General features: G+C 48.5%; 2 protein-coding genes across 2 annotated transcripts in view; both read left to right on the top strand.

Annotated features, from left to right (window-relative positions):
- pde6d (phosphodiesterase 6D, cGMP-specific, rod, delta) overlaps positions 1 to 10,527 on the top strand; it is an 818,526-nt gene that overhangs the window by 402,993 nt on the left and 405,006 nt on the right. The gene's annotated exons all lie outside the window — the stretch shown is intronic.
- LOC104947449 (caskin-2-like) overlaps positions 1 to 10,527 on the top strand; it is a 174,944-nt gene that overhangs the window by 20,016 nt on the left and 144,401 nt on the right. Inside the window, exons 12-16 of the mRNA XM_010773458.1 lie at positions 1,430 to 1,540; positions 1,636 to 1,737; positions 2,175 to 2,313; positions 2,443 to 4,092; positions 5,533 to 5,860. Coding sequence (XP_010771760.1) covers positions 1,430 to 1,540; positions 1,636 to 1,737; positions 2,175 to 2,313; positions 2,443 to 4,092; positions 5,533 to 5,860 — 2,330 coding nt within the window. The remainder of the gene's footprint in view (positions 1 to 1,429; positions 1,541 to 1,635; positions 1,738 to 2,174; positions 2,314 to 2,442; positions 4,093 to 5,532; positions 5,861 to 10,527) is intronic.

Here is a 10,527-nt window from a genome sequence, read left to right as displayed (position 1 = left end):
TACCAGTGCGTAAAGTGAAGAATGCAGCCGCTGCACTGTACGATGGCAGACACCGAGAAATATTCGGACGAATGTCAAACAAATATTTCAGAAGACTGTCATTGGAATGGCTTTCCCCCCCATTTTCGAACAGTGGGCTTTTGCGCTGTCTCGCAGACCCCATGCCAGCAAATCCTGGAAAACGGCACACCAGTAATTTACAGCTTTCACACTGTCCGCTCCTCGGAGCCTCAAAGCGGCCGTAGCAGCGAGCACCGCGCAACGTCCCGCCAACACGGCACCCAGACCCCAGGCGCATTCTCATCTGTCTTGTCATTTAACTGGTGTCTTTTTCTGTGTTGCTAACAAACGGCCATTGCAACACATAAACCTGGATGCTTCCTCGCTGTAACGGTGGTGGGACTCATCAGAACAGAGTGGGCTGAGCTGACAATGGATTCCGAGCGCAGTGGGCTCAGTAGGGAGAGGGGGCAGGAGCCTGGCAGTGAGCACCAACAAGGTCGTTTAGGACAGAGAGTGAATACTCACACTATACAGAGATATTGCTGTAATGACGAACCAAGTGTGATTTTGTGGACATTGAGCGAAGTTAAATCCTGATTCTAGTAGGCCTCACAACAATGGAATTATGATCAGTGAGAACATGGCCATGACATTGGAAACCTCTTAACAGAGGTTCAAGGCGGTTTAATAGTACTTCTGGCCTGTGGGTATGAAAACCTGTCCCGAGGTCTGGTGGTTTAGTCCGGGTGCTGCGGTACCGCCTGCCTGACGGCAGCAGACAGAACAGTTTGTGGCTGGGGTGATTGTGTTAATAATCATTTTCTGTTGACTCAAATTAGAACTGGGATGCAAATAAAAGTTGTTGTCAAAAGTGTACATTTGTGATTCAAGAAAACATTTGTAGGGGTTGTATGGGTTTTTCGTACAAATGTATTTATTCTTTTTATTAGTTTTTTCTTGTAAATGAATTATTTCAATCTAAGAGAATTTCATTTTTATTTCTTGCAAATATATGACTTTATAATCTCAGAATGTTTTTTTCTATAAATGTACCACCTAAAATATCCTTGTTTATTTCCTGTTAATTAGCAAAATAAATGTGTAAATTAAGCACTTTAGTCAGAGTTAATTGAAGATAATTTATGTTGATTCTTTTCTCGCACAATTTATGACATTATATTCTCAAATATTAGAGTTTTTTTCTTGTAGATTTAACCCTATTAAATACTTTATACTCAGAGAATTACCACTTGTTTTGAAATACATTTCCTAATCTACTTTCACATCTGTTTTTTTTATTTCTTTTCCCTTCCATGTCTTCCATTACATTTGTCTTTTCCATCATAGACTTAAGAGATGGTTATAAAACAGATAATATACTGTTTCCCCCCCTCATCAGTGTGTTTGTCCCCTGTGTGTGTTGCAGGATGCAGAGGCCATCTATCAGTGGCTGCGTGACTTCCAGCTGGAGCAGTACATCGGGAACTTCATAAATAACGGTTATGATGTTCCCACCATCAGCAGGATGACTCCGGAGGTGAATAAGGATGCTCTCTGGTGCTTCACAGTATAATAGGACCTGGTTAGCTGTGCAGCCTTCATCAGATGTCCTTTGTGTTGTTTTGTCCTCAGGATCTGACCGCCATCGGAGTGACCAAACCCGGACACCGCAAGAAAATCTCCATCGAGATCAACAACCTGAACATCCCAGAGTGGCTGCCGGAGTACATCCCAGTAAGAAACAGCTTCCTGCTGCGTGACTTCCTCACCTTGTGACTGTATACTATGTATGATTAATGTTATAATGCTACTAAAGATCATTTTGAGGTAGTTGTACTTTACATGAGTATTTTCATTTGATGCTACGTTGTACTTCTACTCCACTTCATTTATCTGGCAGCTTTAGTTACTTTATAAATTCAGTTTATTAGTGATAATTGTAGGTTAAGTAATTCAGCAACAGCAAATTAAGTAATTCAAATAAGCTCCACCTGTAATACATACCCATTAATATAATATATATGATTCTGAAATGGGAGATTACCCTTAAGTCATTTTACAATTTAAACTTGCTACTTTAACTTTATGAAAGATCTGAGTTATTCTTCCTCCACTTGTGTATACTGGTGTGTTCCTAATGCTGATACTGGCTGATCTGTTCCTCCTCTCAGTCGGACCTGGGTGAGTGGCTCAGTGCCATCGGCCTCCCCCAGTACCAAAGGAAGCTCTCTGAAAACGGCTACGACTCCATCAGCATCGTCAAAGACCTCACATGGGAGGATCTGCAGGAGATCGGCATCACCAAACTGGGTGAGGACACTTTTTATTCTGTCATAAACTCAATAGAGTATTTGTTGAGGTCTTATGGTCAGCAGGTACATATGGTTGTTGAAAACAGTGTTTTCTTACTTTAATATCATGGTTGTATTTTCCCACCAGGCCACCAAAAGAAACTGATGCTGGCGGTGAAGAAGCTGTGTGACATCCACCGAGCAATCCTCCAGGCGGAATCAGGCCAAGGCACGCTGCGTCGTAAAGGCCCCGGGGCCCTCCAACTGGTGGCCATCGAGCCGCCCGACTCTGCGGCGGAGTCTCCTCGCACCCCCAAGATGCTTACCTTCCAGGACAGCGAGCTGAGCGCCGAGCTGCAGAGCGCCATGTCCAGCCACTACGGAGGCTGCGAGGAAGGTCTGGCCTTCAAGAATGCAGTGGGGATGTCCCAGAGCCAGGAGAGCATGGACGCCCGGTCCAGAGGCTCCGGGCGCTCCCAGGAGCCCCCCACCGCCTCCATCAACCCCCACAGCTGGTCGCAGGAGAGCCTGGAGGGCAGCCTGGCGAGGGAGAGGAACCTCCCCGAGGGCTGGGACCAGCGGCCCCTGCAGCAGCAGACGCTGCCCAAGCAGGTTCCTCTGGGCACGGCCACCGTGTTCAAGTACCCGGCAATTCCAGCCAAGCCTAAACTGCCTGGGTCCCCTCGGGGCCCCTCCCCTCACGGCTCCCCAGCACTGAAGGGTTTCAGCTACTTGCATTCTCACTGTGGCTCCACAGACTTGAGCTCGAGGCCGGAGAACTACAGCATGACATTGACACCCCCTAAAAAACGCGCCCAAACACGCTACGCTCTGTCTGATGGGGAGCCAGACGAGGACGAGTACGAGCCGTCGAGTCGCTGTAGAAACCTGTCATCCTACGCCACCTTGACCCGCAAACCGGGTCGCAGCCATCTGGCTCGATTGCAGTCGAGTCCAGAGAAGAACGGCAACGTGGGACGCAGCCAGTCCTTTGCGGTGCGCGCCCGTAAAAAAGGTCCCCCTCCTCCGCCTCCGAAGAGACTGAGCTCAGTGAGCAGCACCAACAGCGACGAGCTCAGCGACAGCAGCACCACGTCCTCTGTTGGCGGGGGGGCAACGGACAGCCCAGTGAGCGTGAGGAGCATCGCAGCCTCTTTGGAGGGCAGGACGGAGGGGAAAACCCCCAGCTCAGAGGAGGCTTCCCCTGCACACAGCGCTGCAGGGCAGGAGGCTGCGGGGGTGAGGAGGAGGGTGCAGAGCGAGTGTATTCCATCCCAGACCCGCAGCGTCCCGGTGCCGGATCGGGGGGTGAAGTCTGACACGGAGGAGGAAGACTCAAAAAGTTGCAGGCTGGAGGGCTCCTCCTCCCCTCAGAACAGCTCCAGTGAGTGCATCCCCTTCGCAGAGGAGGGTAACTTGACTATCAAACAGAGGCCTAAAGCCCCCGCTCCCCCCCGAGCTGAGGCGGTGCTGGAGCCCCCAGAGGCACAAGCAGCCAAGGACTCAGAGCTGCCAGAGTTTAATCTGAAGGAGTCGGACACGGTGAAACGCCGGCACAAGCCAAAAGACAAGGAGCAGGGAGAAGGCTCCCCCAGCAGAGAGAGGCTGGATTCAGAGTCCCGCAGCAGCAGGCCCCCCTCCCAGTGCCAGGACCAGGACCAGCTCAGCCTGAGGATCAGTGAGGCCCGGCTGGAGAGGCCTGCCAGCCCGGCAACAGGATCCTCCATCAGACCTCCCCTCTCTCCCAGACCTGCCGTCGCCCCGAAGCCGGTCCGCCACAGTCTGCTGGCCGCACAGGGTAAGAGACTGACAACACAAACTACCGATAGGAAAATTCTCAACAGTGGAACGAGCACTCCTCTTGAGTAAAGTAGATTCTCAAGTAAAGACCTCCTGCTCAACTGAACCAAACTCTAAACACACACTATCAAACAGAGCTCTGTAAGCTTTTTGAATCCAACTTCATTCTACTTCATGCATGTTTCATTTTTTCAGATAACAATTGTTTAATTCAATGCATCAACATCTCATTATTCCCCATACTTTGGAGGTTACATTTCTTGAATCATGTGAATCCCAACAATGTTTGGCTCTTTATGTTAGACTTGACTTGGGACTTGTTGCTCTTGATGTTGGACTTTTTGATTTCTGACTTTTGATTTAAGGTTTTCTTCTAAATAGATGTATGACTTTACCTCTGTTGATGTTGGACTTTATTTGGTAGTAGTTACTCTGACTTGAGTTTGGACTTGTGATCTTGAGTTCGTACTTGTTGATCTTGAGTTTGGACTTGTTGATCTTGAGTTCGTACTTGTTGATCTTGAGTTTGGACTTGTTGATCTTGAGTTCGTACTTGTTGATCTTGAGTTTGGACTTGTTGATCTTGAGTTCGTACTTGTTGATCTTGAGTTTGGACTTGATTTTGGAATGTGTTGTATTACACTTGATTTGGGACTCGTTGCTCTTGAAGCTGGACTTGACTTGGGACATTATTGCTTTCGATGATAGACATCATTTGGGACTGGTTGCAGTTGACTTGATTTGGGACTATTGTTTTTGGCTTTGGACTTGATTTGCAACTTATAATATGGGACTTGACCTGGGACGTGTTGCACTTGACATTGGACATTATTCAGGAATATGTTTGTCCTTACTTAGAAATGTTAGGTCTTATTTTTGGAACTGTTGCTCTTGACATTGGACTTGATTTGGGAACTGTTGGTTTTTTCTTTGGACTAGTAGGATTTGTTAGGACTTGTTGCTCCTAACCTTGGACTTAATATGGAACCTTTTGGGTTGCACTTGTTTTTTGACTTGTTGCTCTTGATGTTAGACATAAGACTTTATTACTGTTGACGTTGGGCTTAATTTGGGACTTGTGGAGTAAGACTCAACTTGGTACTTCTTGCACTTGACATTGGACATGATTCGGGACTCCATTTGTCTATACTTGGGATTTGTAGGTTTGGAGTTAGGACTAGTTGCTCCTAATGTTGGACTTATATGGAACTTGTTTGGTTGGGGTTGATTTGTGACATGTTGCTCTTGGTGTTAGACTTGAATTTAAACTTGAAGTTATTGACTTAGATTTTTTTGTGTAGAGGGATTGTTGCTTTTGATTTAGTACTTAATGATCTTGACTTAGGCTCAATTTGTGACTTTATTTCTCTTAATTTTGGACTTGTGTTTGTGTGTACTGTTGAACGTGTCAGTATTTGACCTGCCGTTGTCTCCTCAGCAGCGGGACTCTCCTCTCAATCTGTGACCGTCAGTGTGGTTCAGAGTGTGGCCTTCACCTCTCCGTGCTCTCCCTCTCACGGGTCCCTGGCTCCGCCCCCCCCCTCTCACGGGTCCCTGGCTCCATGCTCCCCGGCCCGCCCGGCCCCTCAGAGCCCCTCTCTGGCAGCAGTGAGACCTCAGGTGTGTGCGGTGGTTCCGGGTCCGGCCCCCGACTCGTCCTCTGGGACTGAGGTGGTTCAGCAGAGACTGGATCAGACCAGCACTTCGCTGGCAGCCGCTCTGAAGGCCGTGGAGAGAAAACTGAACCTGGAAGAAAACTCCGAAGGGTAAGAAAGAGTCACTCCTGGGACTGTAAGGAAGGGATGAAGTGCAGCGAGCAGGTCATCATTGCAAAAGGAAACCTGTCATGTTGATTTCAATATGAACTGATTTAAAGATGATTGTATTGCTTCCACCAAGACAAAGTGTCTGTTGTAAAAGGAATGGTTCAAACTGTGGTGAAAGCACTTATCAATATTGTCTGCCCTTTAACTTTCAATAACATGAGCTTCTCTTGAAAATATCAAAATAAAGACTTAATATTTCCAAAATGAAGACTTAGTATCTCAAAATAAAGACTTAATATTTCAAAATAAAGACTAATGGCGCATTTCCACTACAGCGCGGTTTAAAGAGCAACTTGCAGGTTAGAGACACCAGTCAATAAATGTGTAGGAAAATGATGAATACACTAGATTTTCAAAAACATATACAGAAATATACGCAGCATTTCCGGGCCCCGGGAGGTTGCCACGTAGCTCGCGGGCTGAGCGCGCCTCAGAGGAGCGTGGGGGGTTCTACAATGGAAGGTCCTGTCGCTAGACTCGCGGCTCCGACGTCTCGCGTACAGGTCGGTGATGCCTCCGACGCTCCTTCCAGACCGGAAGTCTTACGTCCCCCTACAGGGTCTCGGTCTCTCGTACCTGCGGGCCAGTTCTCCGAGGCCCGCGAGGTCCTCGGGGGGTGGGGAGGTAGTTGGGGGGTGTCGACCCAGCTCCTCTCGGACCTCCCGTCGGACCGCTCCTCTCCTTTGGAGGCTCCCGACCCTGTCGCCGGGGACGTCGTCGTCGCGACGGGTTCGTCCAAGGAGACCGTTGCCGGTGGCACAAGTTATGGGCCGTTAAGGTGGTTCGGATTGCGGACCAGGGAGCCCCGGGAGGGGAGTGCCGAGGGGTCGTGATTCCGCAAAGCGATGAACGTAAGAGTGACACCGAGGTGTCCTCGACTCGAGCTCCGGCCACTCTTGATGTCGTACTTAACTGTGGGGGATTTTTTGCGCGGGTCTTGTGGATGCGAGACCAGACTCCCCTCGGTCTGCTCCTGCTATGCTCGGCAGCTCAGCGACATCTTTGGACAGTAGGATGCGGTGGAACTGGGCGTTTGGCCCAGACGTCGGTAGACGAGCTAACGTCAGCTCAGGTCTCTTATTGCCGTTGCACCCTGCTCGGTCAGGAAACGCACGCCGCGGGCCGAATTTTTTTTCAGGGGAGGAGGCGAGGAGGCTTCTCTGACTCGAGTCACTGTCCGTGGTTGTCGCTGCTCCGAGTCGCTGTCGTCGTGGTGAGGAGACAACCGCCCCCCCGTTGCCTGTCGGGTCAACCTCGCCTCCTCGTAGCGTCGGAGAAAACCTCCCTCCCCTGCCTCCCCTTTTGGGGGTCGAGTCTCCTCCAGGGGACAGTGTGTCGCGACGTCGCCGTCCTCCGACGACCCCACTCCTCCTCCCAACGTCTCGCTCACATAAGGTAGGGTCTGGCGTCGCAGGGCCAAGGCCTAGCCCCCCACTTCAGACTGGTAGCCTCCCCTTCTGAGTTTTCTCCCAACGTCCCGACCCTCCGAGGGAGGGAGTCTTGTCGAGGTCACTCACGTAGGGGAAGCGTCTCCCTCCCATTGAACTGATAGTGTCTCCGGATTTCGGGTGGGCGCGAGGGGGGCTGACTCCGCCACGACTCGGGGTCTCCCGTGTATCGATCGTTTTCACTATAGAGTGTCGACGGCGACAGACGCATTAGAAACCTTCCATTGCAGCGTTGTTCGCTGCGCACAATTTGCGACGGCTAAGTGTTGCGGTCTCATGATTATCGAACAAAGTCTCGAAGAGCAGAAATCATCTTGTCTGACACCTAAGTCTCCTTTACGAAGTGTCGTCGTCCTAGGTGGGAGGCCACGACCCGGTCCAGGCGCGGAGACAGACGCGACACACTCGGCGCCGACACACTTTGCCGCGACGCGTCAATACGTCTCGGCCCGTTTGTACTAGGAGGTATTCTGGAGTGGAGAGTAAGGACTTGCGACCAAAGCAACGGGCTCTTCGACGCACCTGCGGATCACACAAACAAAGATGCATGTCAAATATATCCGACTGTTGGTTTGAATGGCGTCATCCTCCTTTCCGAGATTGTCACCTTGCTGTCGAAGGAGACGGGGGTGGGCATTCTCGACGCTAGATAGGTCAGTACAGGCAAAGAAGACGTCGGGTGTAAGAGAAAACTGGTTTAGGTTTGAGATGCGATAGTGTTGTCCGAGACACCGAAAATTAGGGTGAAGGAAAAAATGGAGAACCGTACTATGTCTCACCACCAGTAGTATGATAACTCTATGTTCACAAACTAGAGATTTACGTAATAAAACTCTAGAGTATAAGTAGTAAGACACCTATTATAGTATTAAGATCTTAGTACACTTAGGGTTGTAATAAAGTAAGAAAACTTAATCTGAAATGAACCTCAACAATGTAGAACTACACTGAAATCAGACAATAAGACTGACTAATGTTCAGAATAAGACTCTATGTAATACTGAAAATGAAAACACTACAACTCAGAAATAAAACTCTATGATTGAGACATAAACGTAAACGGAACGTCTAGAACCAAGCAGAATCAACGTCGATCTGCAACCTGAACATCTAGAACCCAAGCTGAACTACGAGACCGCAAACCTGGCAATGTCAACTCACAGCATTGACATCATTAGACGTCACACCCTTGAACAGCAGTAGAGTTACGCTTGGTTTCATGTTGTAGTCGGGCAATCGACAACCAAAGTCTCGACTTCGACGAGTATACACAAGTCCTAAATCTGAACTATCAATTCTGAGCAACGAGGCTGTCGACATGACACAGAACCCTGCTCATGTAGCGACGAAAGCTACATATCTGACATATCCCGGCACCAACACTCAACTGACTAAGCCTCGTATAACAAAACGAACCGAATACTAGAAGTAAGTCGAAACGTAGAATTTTATACCAATGAGCTGGACCGTAGCACAGACGTCTGGAACTTCGTAACTGTAAAAGTCCTTATACAAACATGAATGAGCATAGTTCACACAACAAGAAGGCGTAGTAAAACTTTGCACATAACGTTAATTAGGTGCACTTTATACTGAACTAAACCCGACATCAACAAAAGGAAACCTGATCATCCTAAACAATCGCTAACAACGAGGATTGGATCCAAATCTATGACTTGGAATACCCACGTCGGACAAAAAACTGAAGCAACGTCTAGAACTACAATCCGCATCCTGTACTAATGACAACTGATCATCCGCGAATCAAGACCCTGAACACCTCATTGCGTTGAGTTGATGCCACGAAGAACGTACCGAGCTGTGCGAATGTTACCTAAGCCGCTGAGTAACGTCCCAGAAAAAAAAAACAGCTAAACACGAATCCTTGAACGAACTGATAACGTTAATTTTTACACTACGTGCTATACTATGAACAAAAAGCAACATCTGTATTCCCCGTACCTTAAGTCTCCCTACTGTACAAGTCGAGACCCAGAAGTTTTGCCAAAAAAAATTCCAGTATGCGACTTTGCAATAACTAATCGTATAAGTACGCATCTCCCTATCAGAGCGAAAGACTAGCTCCATAGAATCATCTAGCAACTGCGAACTCGCCAACAGCTAAACACTCGAAAATAAAGAGCATCAAAATGTAACACAAACTGACAATGACATTACTAGCACAGTCATAACACAGGCACGTCCAACGAGTTTATGCGTCGGCGCCTGAGCTAGGTCAAGAGTGCCCTTGACACTGGCAGTCAAACGCAAGAAGACCCACCAACACGAAGGTGAGAGGCACGTCGTGTATGAGAGTGCCGAAATGTCCATGGCATAATGTACAGAGAGAGCGGCGGGCGGGAGAGTCGACGGAGACCGAGGTACGAGGAGCGGGCGGCCAGTGAGTGCATCTGCATGAGACCGTCAGGTTATACTCTGGATCACACACGCCATCGAGGCCGCAGAGGCCAAACAAACAAGGGGGACTGACACAGGAGCACACCTGAACTCCACCAAGTGACGGACCTGAGGCCGAGTTGGACGTGGTGACGACGTGAAGTCGACACGTCGCTGATGTGACTTCAGGTAGTCTCTTAAATGTTGACGTTAGTTACCTCCGAGTGTTGAAGGCTGTCCAGCAGTTCATTCGGCATAGCAGCGCAGAGCGACCCATGCATGTCGTGATCACACTCAACTAATCCAATGGCGCTCGTGCCGACTATGTAACGTTTTTCCTTGCAAGGATACTTAATAGTTATACTTGACTCAAATATCCGACTATACTACTAACGAAGGAATGGTACTGTAACTAACTGACAACATCGATTGCAATTGACATCAAGTTTGACACCAGGACTGGTTCTGTCGACGGACAAGAGGTGAGCAAAAGTTTTCGAGGTAACAGAAGGCTACCGAAATAATGAAAAAGCTTATTAACCGGACGAGACCAGAGAACCGCGGATCGTATGTATTAATTTTGAATTATAGTAAGGTTTTACTTCTGAATCATAGAGAAGTTGTAAATTTCTGATGTAACACTAGTACAATAAGTATTGCGAATCTGATTACCGCGTAAAGGGTAAATGAGTGTTCGCGCTGCCAGTGCAATGCCTCCGATGAATACGTCCTCACTTTTACGAATGTTTGCTGTGGTCTAGT

Source organism: Notothenia coriiceps, unplaced genomic scaffold (genome assembly GCF_000735185.1).
Source record: "Notothenia coriiceps isolate Sejong01 unplaced genomic scaffold, NC01 NC01_scaffold00012568, whole genome shotgun sequence".
Classification (NCBI taxonomy): Eukaryota; Metazoa; Chordata; class Actinopteri; order Perciformes; family Nototheniidae; genus Notothenia; species Notothenia coriiceps.
This window is presented reverse-complemented; position numbering and strand designations above follow the sequence as displayed.